The 14409-nt window shown below is 44.3% G+C and overlaps 1 protein-coding gene across 1 annotated transcript; it reads left to right on the top strand.

Annotated features, from left to right (window-relative positions):
* The first annotated feature begins 1364 nt into the window (after positions 1-1364).
* Positions 1365-9107, top strand: uqcrfs1 (ubiquinol-cytochrome c reductase, Rieske iron-sulfur polypeptide 1). The gene is made up of 2 exons (XM_085771342.1): positions 1365-1629; positions 8375-9107. The coding sequence occupies exons 1-2, from the start codon at positions 1419-1421 to the stop codon at positions 8983-8985; spliced, it is 822 nt and encodes a 273-aa protein (XP_085627468.1). The 5' UTR covers positions 1365-1418; the 3' UTR covers positions 8986-9107.
* Positions 9108-14409: the final 5302 nt, after the last annotated feature.

Raw genomic sequence — 14409 nt, 5'->3', positions numbered from 1 at the left:
CTGATTTTACTTTTTAATCTTACACAGAGACACTGCGTGGTTTTTCTAGCCTCTGGGATGCTGTGTGCTTCTGCTGCACTTCACCAGCTGTCAGTGTTTCACATGGTGGAAGATTCTCCTGGACTCTTCTGACACTCAGTGAAATATTTATCACATCTCCATGTTACGTATACACTGTGGTTCTCTCTAGTAGACCTGGAACCTCTGTCGTGGCTGAGTGGAGAACCTGCACACTGATTTACACAAAGCCACAACAAAACAATCATTGTGTTTCCTTTTCTTAATCACAGACAGTGTTGGGTGCGTTACTTTTAAAAAGTAATTAGTTAGGCTATACTAATTACTGGTTACTTTCCCCAAAAAATAACTGAGTTAGTAACTGAATAACTACATTATAAAAGTAACTAATTACCAGGAAAAGTAGGCTAACTATTGTGTTTATAAAATGCTCACATATGTCAAATAACTTGGACTTGCCCTCAGTATTCCATTTAGGCAGAGTCTGCGCCTGTGCGGCAGAATACTGAATGAGTTGGTTAGTTCCAGATAACATATATATTATATATATATTATTTTAAAAAATGTGTAGGATGTGTAACGTTAACCTAACGGGTGTATCACTATTTTGTGACAGGATTTCTTGAATTGAGTAACGGCGAGTAGAAGTGGATTTTATTGTCATGTAACGGCATTATAACAAGGGGAACAGTAACGTTTTGAGTTGTTACTGAAAAAAGTAGCGCTGTTAGTAATGAAGGTATTTTATAACAACGTTATTGCCATCATTGATGACGGACAGTTTAGTTCATGAATAATATAATGAAAAATGTTTGGCATATCGTGTTCATTGTGGTATGGAAAGCCCCAATAATTGACCCACTGTGTTAGTTTTTCATAATTACAAATACAGTATAATGATTTAAATTATTTTGTTTTTGAGTATTTTCTGGTTTACACAGCCTGTAAAAAAACAGTTAGAGACTATAAAGTCATTGGTTTTCCTAAATGACAGACATTTGAATTCATTATCAAAATTAATTTGGTTGCAAAGTTTTTTAATTCATGTATCTAACATGTAGCCTACAGTTAATGCAGTGACTGTAATAATACCAATGTGGTACAGGAGATCAAACGTACCCAGTGTAATATATATATATTTTATTATTAAATGTTTTTTTTCTTTCTTTTTTTAAGTCATCACTTCCTCTTGGCAAACAGGACGTCCTTCTTTGCTTAGGTCACTTTTTTTTCCTTAAATGAACTTTACGTCCTTACGTCACGTTCGCCGTAGGCACGCACTCGTTACGTCACGTCATCGCGTAGGCTACTGAGTTCCGGCCATAGACTGTAAAAAGAAGGTTCCGGCTCACAAGGTCGCAGCAGCAGCAGCAGCAGCAGCAGCAGCAGCTAACGCAGACATGATGTCCCTAGCCGCCCGGTCGGGGGCTTTCTCCCCCTACATGCAGGCCACCGCCTTCACAGTGGCCGGCCCCCTGAAGGCTCTGGTCCCCGGGGTCGTGATGAAGGGAGAGAAGGTCCTGTTGGACCCCAAGAAGAAGTTCCTGTGCCGAGAGTCGATGAGCGGTCAAAGCCCGAAGACAGGGCCCGCGGTGACGGTTAGCATCAACGGTGAGTGTGGAGCGGGCTGTTAGCCTTAGCGTTAGCGTTAGCATTAGTTTAGCGGGCTGTGTCACCTTAACGCTGTTGATATTATGTTATGTGAAACCCGGAGTATCATGTGTGTGTCCCGCCGTGAACCCTCCACGTCTGGAGCCGACGCAGCTGTTAGCAGAGGTGGCTAAGGCTGCAGCCGGTGTCAGCCCTGTCCCCTGGTCAGAGGCTGTAGGACAGGACATGGTGTTGTCTAACGCTGGTCCACTGTGACCTGCTGATCTGAGAGCAGACCAGCTGTGTAGTATCAGTAACCTGCTACACCGGGAGAGTGAAGCTGGTCGCTTCACCTTGTGGTGGAACAAGGCCATTATATCAGATGTTAGTCTGCTAACAGCTATGACCCTAAGTTACCTGACGTTTCACAGTATGTGTCTAACAACTACACCAACATGGTGTTCTAGCTTAGTTTAGTTTAATACGTTTATTTGTATCTCAATGTACAAAATAACATTAGTCTCAAAATGAGAGAAGATGCTTTGTACCGGATTTAGCTTACTAGGTACTTTCCATCTATAGTCTCTGGGCAGGTGAGTAAGACCAATAAAAAGATAATAATTGTCAACTTACATAACAAAACAAGCATCCGTACATATGCATATATACACCCACTCACACGTACGAAACATAATTCATAACAGAAGGAAATAGGAACATACAGTTATTAAAATACTTCATACTTTGACAAAGTTAAAAAATAATTTAGGCTCAAGATTAATGCTGACAGGACTGATTCCTTAGGATCCAGTTATTTGACTTAACAGGAAAAAAAGTTTAAGTCTGTACAAAGTTGGGAGATTGTTCCATGATTTGACAGCTTTAAAAGAAAAGGCAGATTGAGAAAAGGCAACGCTTAGGGGATGTTACAATCTCCACTTGAGACAGATCTTGAGGCTCTGATAGTTTATTCAGAAAGGAGTTTGACAAAGTTTTCAATTCTACAAAGTTCAGCTCCAGTGTCTTCACTCTGCCTCTCCTGTAGAGTTATGGCGCATTTCCACTAGCACGGCTCGGCTCGGTTGTGTTTCCATTACAACTGAGTATCACTAGTGCCGCCGTGACGTCATTTACACAGCGCCGAGCTCCGCTCTAAACTCTGTAAACATATAACTTTAGCAACATTTGAAACATTTTCAGGCGAGAAAGTAGTAGTTTAGATCCCCAACGTGTTGAAAATCTGACAAAATACCAGCTGTTTACAATTTTGTTTCGACGAAGTCGACATCACTAAAGCTAGCCGTAGTGAGCAACGCACTTCCGGTTATTTTCACAAAATAAAATACCCATTGCCTTTCATCATAAGGAAAGCCATTACGATAGAATTGGTGCTTTTACTTTGTAAACAGGAAGTGAACCTACCCTCGCTGTAGCTAGCTTTAAACCGCCGTTTTGACTGCTCTCGTCCCGTTAACGGCATTTAACCGTTCAATATGCCTTACCGGAGAGTCTTGCCAGCTCTGAGATCGGCCTGGTTCATTGTAAAACACTTATTTATTGATGTAAATGTGGTGTTTTCTGTGCGTACAGACCCCAAGGCAGTGCTGCTCTTCTGTCTAACCACAAACAAACTTCTGCTACAGCCACAATTGTTAGATTTCATCAATGAGACCAACATTTATCCCCTAAAAAGAGTTTAACCAGCCGGTGGTAAACCTCTAAAAGCCATTGGGTAAGTTAATTAGCGGTGGTTTTCTCCCCGGGGTGACGACCGTAGGCTGGCCGTCGGAGCACGTCAGGAGCCGGGCTGCTGCCTCTGTGGTGTCGCGGTCGCTGCTCGGACCTGGAGCTTCACTTCTCCGAAAAACATCGGGGCAAACTTCTAAACAGCCGTCGTTTGGATTTTTTACAGTCTATGGGAAACTAAACGCACATTGGGGATCTAAACAGTAACTTTCTCGCATGAAAAAATATTACAACTTAATAAAGTCACGTAATAACAGGTTTCAGCAGGAACATTTCTGTTGTCGGTCATCGCTTCCAGTGACGACACTCATCGGCCAATCAGTGGAAGGCAGTCGGCTGACGTCATGTTTTAGTAACGCTTCAGCTCGCTTGGAACCAGGGCTGAGGTGATACCAAAAGTGTACCTGGTTGCAGGTACTACGTGCTATAGTCCATGAGCCAGACCACCAATCGCAATCGAAAGGGTGGGCAAATTCTTGTTGCTATTTTATTATTCCTATATATGTCCAGATTATTAATTGGTATGATAACCTTTGCACAAGAGTAGCTTAACAATATTTATCATGCATTCACTATTTTGACCATAAAAATGCCATATACACCAATTATGGCCATTCTCCGATGTTGCACATTTCATAATTTGTGTGCCACTACTGATGATTTAGAGCGCCTTTGCAGTTGCAGAAAGGCCCTGTAGATAATATTTGTTTGCACCACTAGTTGGCGCTAATTCCACTAGGTGCATGAGGGAGCGAGGGGGAAAATCGGCTTTAATACTGCTGTTAGCGGGAAGTAGCAGAGGACTTTTGTGAAATCACATTATACAGGGAACATTTTTAATGGTTTATATTTACATCCAAGGCTAAGATGTAGTGAGTAAAGATGACATTAACATTATAGCATATTACATCCATAGGTTTAGGGTTATTTAGGGGGAACTGGGGCATTGTTCATTAGGCTGACTGCAGAGAGGAAGAAACTGTTCTTGTGGCGTGAGGTCCTGGTCCGGATGGACCGAAGCCTTTTTCCAGAGGGGAGGGGCTGGAAGAGTTTGTGTCCAGGGTGAGAGGGGTCAGCAGCTATTCTGGCTCTGGTCTCCGGGTCCTGGAGATGTACAGCTCTTGAAGAGATGGGAGGCTGCAGCCGATCACCCTCTGGGCAGAGTGAATGACACGCTGCAGTTTGGCCTTGTCTCTGGCTGTAGCTGCAGCACACCAGACTGACATGGAGGATGTGAGGATGGATTCAGTGGTGGCAGTGTAGAAGTTCACCAGCATCTTCACAGGGAGGTGAAACTTCTTCAGCTGCAGCAGGAAGTATAGCCTATCCTCTGCTGAGGCTTCTTGGTGAGGGAGCTGATGTTCTGCTCCCATCTGAGCTCCTGGGAGATGGTGGTGCCCAGGAAGCAGAAGGACTCAACCAGGGTCGCTGTAGAGTCACAGAGGATGACAGGGGGGAGGGCAGCTTGGTCCTTTCTGAAGTCCACTATCATCTCCACTGTCTTCAGAGCGTTCAGCTCCAGGTTGTTCATGCTGCACCATGACACCAGAGGGTCCGTCTCGCTGCTGTAGGCCGACACGTCCCCATCAGAGATGAGGCCGATGAGGGTGGTGTCAGCAAATTTCAGGAGCTTGACAGACTGGTGTCCAGATGTGCAGCTGTTGGTGTACAGGGAGAACAGCAGAGGAGAAAGGACGCAACCTTGGGGGGGATCCAGTGCTGATGGTCCGGGTGTCAGAGACATGCTTCCCCAGCCTCACCAACTGCTGTCTGTCTGTCAGGAAGTCCGTAATCCACCTGCACATGGAGTCAGGCACATTAAGCTGGGAGAGCTTGTCACGGAGTAGAGCTGGGATGATCGTATTGAAGGCAGAGCTGAAGTCCACAAACTGTATCCTGGCGTAGGATCCTGGGGAGTCCAGGTGCTAGTGGAGGGCCATGTTTACAGCGTCATCTACAGATCTGTTGGCTCTGTAGGTGAACTGTAATGTCCTTAAGGTGGGACAAGACGAGGCACTCAAAAGTCTTCATGACCACAGAAGTCAGAGCAACGGGTCTGTAGTCATTAAGGCCTGTGAGCCTTGTCTTTTTGGGAACTGGAACAATGGCTGAGGCCTTGAAGCAAGCTGGCACATGACAGTTCTCCAGTGAGGTGTTAAAAATGTGTGTGAACACCGGAGACAGCTGATTGGCTCAGTGCTTCAGGGTGGAGGGGGAGACTTATACCCCTTTCCCACTGGCCAAAAAACCCGTTTAAACCCACAAACGCACCGACCCGCGTCAACCCGGGACGTCTGTCTGACTACCCATTTCTCCGACCATACATTTCTTTATTTTTGAGTCCATTAGTCCGACCTCCCATTTCTCCGACTTAAGTAGCCCTAACCCTCAACCTTACCCTAAACCTAACCTCAACACTGTAGAATGGGTAGTCGGAGAAATGAGCCGTCGGACTTTTCAATCGGACTGATGTATGCCCCCCCGTCCACCCGCGTCAAATGACTCGGCAAGCGACGCGGGTTAAAATCGCCTTCAATCGGCTCGGCTCTGATCGGCTTGCAGTGGGAACACCAGACCCGGCTCAACCCGCTAATTTATGTGATGACATTGGGCGTTACGTGATGCCACATCATCGTACCAGTCGCGTCTCACGTAGGCTACCAAAACAAAGCTCTGCTTGCATTCAAGACTGGGATTTAAAGATCAAAGAACACTGACCAAAAAAGATTGAAAAAAAAGAAGCAACAGTCTGTTTAACTGACATGTTGTGCCGCGGACGTCCATCATAAGGCGGCCGCGGCAGACTCGCTGTCCTCTGTGGCGGGCGGCTGGGGCATGACACGGTGTTTCTCGCACTGCGAATGAAAGCGGGGCGACTGGTTTATGCGGGGGTTAGACAGACAGACCCGGCTCATTTTGGTCAATGGGAAAGAAGCCAAATGCCGATTGTTAGCGGGTCGACCTGCATTTAAAAAACCTGCGTCGACCCGCTGATGTTAGTAGGAACATGGCTAGAGTTTGGGCCTGCAGCTTTGCACGGGTTCAGCCGTTTAAACAGTCTCTTCACCTCTCCTTCTTTGATTTGATTTGATTTCTATGATGGAGAGAGGTGTGAGAGGTGTGGGGGAGGGTGGCTCTGGGGTGTGGGGCTGTGTAGGTGATCCAGGTTTGGAGGAGCTGTTGCTGATGAATGGCTGGTGGTTGGAGGTGTGGGGGATATCAGGTCTGTCCCATTGTCTTTCAAAGCGGCAGTAGAACTCGTTCAGGCTGTTGGCCAGGCGTAGGTCGTTGACAGAGGGACACTTGAAATACTGTACTGGCAGTATGCTCCACATTATTTGTGACAGAAGGAGCAAGCTCTTTAGTTGATTTTAATTGTGTAAAAAAATATTTGTTTGTTCTTGTTATTGCATGAAAAGTAAAACACTCTAAAAACGTTGGCTATTTCATGTGTATGTTCTAATTTTTATCACATTTTCATTCACATATTTCTGAGGTGAGTCTATTATTATTACAGTAGGGTCTTGATAAAAGGGAAAAACATCCTTGAAGTGATTTAGGCACCCTGAGTGGTCAACAAACAGCATAATACCGAACAAGCACTATACACAGTTTTCAAGTTTCCACTCTACCGGTCCACCTATTCAACACATGATAACCACCACTAAGCTACCTGTTTGCAATGGTTATCATGCCAAACTGTTCACTAGAGATGTCTACCAAGTCAAAAAAACAAACTAGAAATTGCCCACCCGTCCGATTGCGGGAGGCCAATTTTGGGGTCTTGGCTCATGGACTACTAGTGGAAACACGCAAATAGCGCGCCGAGCCGAGCCGAAGCGCGCTAGTGGAAATGCGCCATTAGTGTAGTGTTACAGTGGTGCAGAGGGAGCTGGGGTTGTGCCTCCTCAGGTTCAGTTTGCTCAGGCAGCACATTACCACTCACTGTGATGTCACTGAGTGAAGTTGCTATAGAAAAGCAGAAGCAGAATTTAGATGCAGTGTCTCTGTACACAGTAAACCAGTCTGTGTTAAATTTGTTGAAATATAGATGGTCTTTTTTTGTATGGGAGACTGTACACCACAGACACCTCTGCCTTAGCTCACTTAGACAGGTGCAGGCTTTACAGGTGACATACATGTACTATGTAGCTCATTCAGATGTGTTGCATCTAAACTGATGCAGCAAATTCTGAATCTGAAGTCCTAATCTTCAGTTTTAACCACTGCTCTAAACACATCACACATCTCGTAACGCTCACCCGTTCACACACACTTTTCTACTCTACACCTACACCAATATTTTGAACAGATACCCTGTGACCGGAGGAGCCGGGGATTGAACCACCAACCTTCTGAATAGTAGACAACCTGCTCCACCTCCTGTGTTCTGCATTTCCTTATTGTGACACTAGACAGCCTGTTGCATCACCGGGCACCAGAATACAAATGTGTGAAATAATATTCAGTAAATCAACATGATAGAATTTTTTCAAATGTAATATCTATTCAGATATTTAAAAGAAAACAAATCACAACTCATCCCCAGTGTGTGTTTGTGTCAGTGCAAGTATGGCATTTGATTTTATACATTTCCAGGTCAAGAAAAGTATGGAAGATGGAAATTATTGTATGTTAATATATTTATTTTAATACTGATTTGGATTCATTATAATCTCCTGGAAATTATCTGGTGACATAATGGCATACAAATTCAGAATAATGGAAACAAACGATTAATTGCATAATTTATTTACATGATACACATCTATATACTCAAATGTCAAAAATTATTTGAATTTTTTTTACAGAGAAGTCTGGAACAAGCATGACATTTCAAAATTTCAAATGTGGAGTGCGTAGCAAATGAAGTGCATTACAAAACATCCGTGTTGAGCCATTTCCTGTGAAAGCAGACATTTCTCCACACAGTGAAGTTGAGGTTTCAGTGACATGACTGCTCAGTGTTGTACATGCATCAGCTCTTCTCTAACATGTACCCTCCTCCTCTGACCCTCAGGCTGCGCTGGAGTCAGATTCGCCCACACGGACGTCAGCATCCCAGACTTCTCCGACTACCGGCGCCCCGAGGTGCAGGACCCCCACAAGTCGTCCCAGGGCAGCAGCGAGGGCAGGAGGAGCTTCTCCTACCTGATCACCGGCGCCTCCACCGTGGTGGGCATCTACGCCGCCAAGACGGTGGTGTCGCAGTTCGTGTCGTCCATGAGCGCCTCGGCCGACGTCCTGGCCCTGTCCAAGATCGAGGTCAAGCTGGCTGACATCCCCGAGGGCAAGAACATGACCTTCAAGTGGAGGGGCAAGCCGCTGTTCGTCCGCCACCGCACGGAGAAGGAGATCGCCACCGAGGCGGCCGTCAACCTGGCCGAGCTGCGGGACCCCCAGCACGACAAGGACCGCGTCCAGAACCCCAGCTGGGTCATCGTCCTCGGGGTGTGCACGCATCTGGGCTGCGTGCCCATCGCCAACGCCGGCGAGTTCGGGGGCTACTACTGCCCCTGCCACGGCTCGCACTACGACGCCTCGGGCCGCATCAGGAAGGGCCCCGCCCCCCTCAACCTGGAGGTCCCCTACTACGAGTTCCAAGACGACGACACGGTGGTGGTGGGCTAGACCACCGCCAGCGGACTGAGTCAACATTGTACAACAGCTTTCACTCCGGCAGCAGCAGATGTGTGTGTGTGTGTGTGTGCGTGTGTGTGTGTGATACAGGAAACGTTAAGGTGTTAATGCTGTTCATGTCTCACTGCTTCACATGTGGATGAATAGCATCATGTGTTCTGGCTCATCAGTGCAGGTGTGTCACTCATACATGTGGAAACTTCACTGTAACATGACAGCAGAGCTTCCTGCTGTTCACATTATGAATGAAGCCGACGCTGCTGTCTGGTTTTTAAGGAATGAATGCCAGTAATTAAAGATGCCGTCTTGAGTTAAACGTGAATTCATCGCAGCCAGAAGAATCTGATGTAAAGTGTAAAACCGTCTGCCTATCTTATTCTTAAGTTATAGCTCATCTAATCAGTCAGGAACAAAAATAATTGTTCATTTCAGGTGTGGTTAATAAAGATTTCTATTTTATTTGACAGCCTGTACGCAGTGTTCAGCCTTTCTTTACTCAAAATCTTAAGACTTTAGGCATTATGTGAAATGATGTGATCTGGTTCTGGTCCTGGACTACAGACGTACAGCAGCAAGAAAAAGTATGTGAACCCTTTGGAATTTCTTAGTTTTCTGCATTAATTAATTATTAATCAATTAATGCTTCATACTATGAACACAATGTGCTTAACCTAACTATCACACAAACAATTACAGTATTTCATGTCTTTATTGAACATATCTATTAAACATCAACAGTGCAGGTGGAAATAAGTGAACCCTTGGATTTAATAACTGGTTGAAGCTCAACCAAACGTTTCCTATAGCTGCAAATAACAACTTAAAGGTGCAATATGTAAGAATGTGGCCAGAAACAGTTACTGCAGTCAAATTCAAAACACAGCCATCTCATTTTTTCTCCCAGTCGTAGCAGCAGCTCAGTGGACCAGACCAGAGGCTGAAATGCCACTGACGCCGCCGTGACTGGGAGAGAGGGCTAGGTGGCACAACATGTAAACACGTAAATTCAAAACATAAACATGATTTGCAGTCTGCAAAAAAAGATTTTTAATGCGAATACTCTGGCTGTACTAATGTTGTTGGTGAGTTCATCATGTTATATGAACATTATTCCTGAGTCTCTGTGACATATTAGGAGGATTTTACGGCCAGTTGCTTTAGATTTCTTACTTACTGTACCTTTAACACCCAGGATGAATCTTGGACCATTGGTCCTGACAGAAAAAAAATAGAAAAACGTAATTTATTAATAAAAATTAAAAAAATCTTCGTTTCATCAGTCCACAAATCACATTAGTATTGTGCAGTGGCAAACTTCAGGCCTGCAATGGAAAGCAAAGCAATTAAAGCAGATATCAGCTTCACGGCCGTTTCGGCTAATGCTGTGTTCAAGGCAGGCTTTTGAAACCGTAAGTTACAGCTTCAAGTCACAACTACGACTTGGTAGCGTTCCAGGTAACCCGTAGCTCGTGTTTTTACCGTCCTGTTGTTCACTATAACGGCCACTCGTAACTTCCGACCCGTGAACTCGTACCAGATCGAACTGGTATGACTTCACAGGAAGGAAAAACACAAAGTACGAGTTTCTTTGAACGCACCATGAGTTAGCAGCCCCCGCCCTTGTCAGGCATCAATTGGTCCTCGTGCTACGTCACCACATTCACGCGCATCCCTTGGCTGCACACACAGCCCTTCATGCCGTTCTCTCCCCTCATTGGATAACACTTGTATCCCACAAGGAAAATTTTCTCCTCGGGTTACAGCAGAGCAGAGTGACGGAGAGACTCGTGTTTAGGCTGAAATACTTCATGTAAGTGATTGCTGACGGAAAATAGGACTATTTAGGACTTATATTAACAAAAACATTCCACTGATATCTGCTTTAATGCAGAAAAATTCCAAAACATATCTACTTATTTTATTATTTATCGTTTTTATGTGAACACTTTATACCTGTGAGGATCCCGTGGAAATAAATAACTCAGATTTTCCAGGTATCTGATTGGTCAGTTGTTTAGCTGTTGAGCTGATTCAGAGCAGGTTAGGAGTCAAAGGGGAACTATGCAAGTCTGGTCGCTTTCCCACTGTTTTGCTAACTCTCCTCCTGGCCATGTGCATTTGTTCACAACGAAGCCAACAAGAAATCAATCAATAGAGCGGTGGATAACATTATATATCATATACAATGTTACGGCATGTCTATTTGTGTAGTTTAACCTTGCTAGATCAGAGCCTCCGACTAGGTGTCCCAGCTCTCGTCTCTGCGGCACCGAGACACACATGCTCCATAACCCGTAATCTCTTGTTTACGACAGATAAGACTACACAAATATACACGTTGTAGTATCGTATATGTTATATAACGTTATCCACCGCTCCATGGACTGATTTCTCACCTGCTTCGTTGTAAACAAATGCACATGGAGGAGAGGAGGGTTAGAGACTCAGAGGAGAGACCAGACCTGCATAGTTAAGCAACACTCACCATGATGACTGACCTCAGTACCAAGTGAACCACCATCTTAGAACTGAAAACCCAGAGCTAAAGCTCAGGTAATCTTGCTAACCTGACACATTATGAGTTCGAGGTCAAAGGTCAAGGATTAAAACCTGCAGGTCTGGGTGGTGGCTCCACACAAATAGATATGAACTATGGAAACCTGTGTGATCCCAGTCTACATCTGTCCTACTCATCTTTTTCATTTTTGTCCCACTTGAATCATAAATCAAAATTAGGGCTGCACAGTTGATCCCAGTGTGTCCATATCCAAACAAAACAAAGAAACTGCAATGTTTTCTTTGATAGGAAGAATAAGAATGTCTTTATTAATCCCCAAAGGTGAATTCATTTGCCTGTCAGCTCATCTACCATTTGCAGAAGAATTTAAAAAGGCTGATGTCTGTAGGAAGGATCTTCTGTATCTCTCCATCCTGCAGTGAAGAAACAGGAGTCGTCCAACACTGCTGGGTTTTTTTTTTTTTTTGGTCCATCAAGGTGTTATGAAGTGGATGATCTTGGTTTTTCAGAATGGCCTCATCACATCTTCAGTGTACATCTCTCCACCACCTCCCTCAGTGTGTCCAACCTGGCTCCAGTCACAGAGCCTATAGAGATTGCCAAGACACGTGACCAACTGGGCGGCAACGTCATCAGAAACGCAAAGGATTGTGGGTATCTTTGGCCAATTTCCCCCGATCTACATAGCGCGCTAGACATGGACAATGTAAATAATAACAAAAGTACAATAAAAAACAGAATTAACTGGCACAATGCAGCGGGCAAAGGAAAACAACAAAGAACCATACCGCCTAAAACTAAATCCAGCCGCAAATAAACGATACGAGGACAAAATAAAGACAAAGGGCTGGATCCCTATGAACATGGTGTGGTCCGCTGACATTAACCTGCTGCCCAACTTCCAGCACCCATATATATATAATTATATGGTACTAAATGTAACTTTTTGCCCTGTCTATCGTGCGAACGACTGTTGCAGTTCACAACACAGCAGGTTGACGGCATCTTCAAACCAGAGCAGTAGCTATTTGAAACTAGCGTTCTTGCCTCCACAAATTCAAAGTCTGGCGCGTTTGTTTGTGCCAAAGTTTCCCACAATGCTTTGCGTTCCCCGCCGGGAATACGTCATGATGACGACACGCTGGCAATCTCTATTCTGCCCTCCCTGAACATGCCGTGTTAGTTTGGCAGATAGACCCTTTCAGAGAGTATAAACAAACACAGGTGTTACCAAGGATACTAATTAAGGCTCCATTCCATTTAGTGTACCAGAGCGTTTTCTAATGAGCCACACCTGTCTTTGTTTATACTGACTCTCTGAAAGGGTCTATAGCTAAACAGTTCTTCAGTGAGAGGCAAAGTCTTCTTTGTTTTTAAGGTTTTATTTATCACTCCCACTTGAAGTTAACTGTAAAACTGAAATACAAGAAAGATGATTAAAATAATATATCTTTAAGCAACAAATATGTTCAAACAACACCGTTTGAAACAACATTCACACTTACAGTAGCCATTAGCATTCCCATTAAACAACTAGGAATAAAGTCAGCTAGCCCAATGACCGGTAGCTCAATGCTAACGTAAACAAAGGCTAACAAACTAGCATTGTTACAGCGGCAAAAATAAGGCCGCCATCTTAAACCAATAACGGTTACAATAACACATTTAACATAATACTCACAGGCGTATGTTCTCTTAGCTCTTGAATTAGCACTGCTTAAAGGTGTACAGAAAAGAAAACTGAATTTGAGCCCACTCTGGATCATAAAATTTATGTGATAACTCATCTTTCAGACGATGTAGGCCAAACTTTGTGCAAAATTCTATTTTTGAGTAAATCCGGGATGAAAGTGTGTATTTTTTTTCCCGCATTGGATGCAGGCGCACGGATTATACGTCAGCCTGTACACGATTCACCAGCCACTGATATTGGATCCGTAATCCGTCATTCAAACATCTGAGACACACACACACACACGGAGCTCGGGCTCGCCCCAAACTTTGAATATCCCGCCCGTTCGATAACGACCAATCAAATTCGTTTTCCTTACTCAGGTAAACTCATGTTGCAGCTCGTGACAACTCGGCACGACAAACAGGACAAACGGCCATTTCTGTACACCTTTAAGTTCGGCTGCAGACCGACTGCTTCTGCTGACATTTAACTCTTTCTACCTCTGCCTGAAGGTGGCAGTACTGCGACAGAGACGTGCATGCCAGAGAGGGCAGCACAGAGCCAGCTCTCCTAACTAATATGTCCAGTCTTCTTGCCTCCGTGTGTCTGATGCTGCCTCCAGACTGCAGCATAAAATAAAACACTTGCCACCACAGAATGATAAAACATCTGCGGCATCTCACCACAGATGTCAAGAGATCTGCGTTTCCTTAATCCATTGGCTGCCAGCCATTTTCAGAGCAGAGAGCCCCATACTGCCAGCCGTTTTAGAGCATTTTGAACGATGTTATAAGACCCACAGAATATTGTATTCTATGACTATGTAAACACCGAAACTACCAAGAGAAAGAGTAGACTCTCGTCGTTCAATAGGAGAAAAAAAAGTTTGTTTCTACCTTTTTCCGTTCTTTTGTAAACAGCAGTAGAACATAGGCTGGTAAAAGGAGCTTTTTGTGGAAAGAAACGTGTCAAGCAGAACAGTGACTTTGACGTTGATATTTTTTGCTTTAGTGACACCTCACACATCTGAACAGTGTTCTCCTTCTATAAAACAAAAACAACACTGAGAAAGGACTTTTGATGGCAAAATAATAATTTATTTACAAATATCAGTAAAAATGCATGAACTTTTTGTATGTTTGTAGCTGTCACATGACCTCTGCCCCATGGTCGACCACTGCTCGATCCACCACCTGTAAATTATATTTATTATATTATTATA

This window comes from Trachurus japonicus, chromosome 3 (genome assembly GCF_045865225.1).
Source record: "Trachurus japonicus isolate A0001 chromosome 3, Traja_1.0".
Lineage (NCBI taxonomy): Eukaryota > Metazoa > Chordata > Actinopteri > Carangiformes > Carangidae > Trachurus > Trachurus japonicus.
The sequence above is the reverse complement of the archived record's forward strand: the minus strand, read 5'-3'. Positions and strand labels throughout refer to the sequence as shown.

What these genes read in the sequence shown, in the direction of transcription:
- uqcrfs1 (XM_085771342.1), top strand. Translation starts at nt 1,419, where the DNA reads ATGATGTCCCTAGCCGCCCGGTCGGGGGCTTTCTCCCCCTACATGCAG. An exon ending in GGTGACGGTTAGCATCAACG is followed by an intron (nt 1,630 to 8,374) that starts GTGAGTGTGGAG and finishes TCTGACCCTCAG; the next exon opens with GCTGCGCTGGAGTCAGATTC.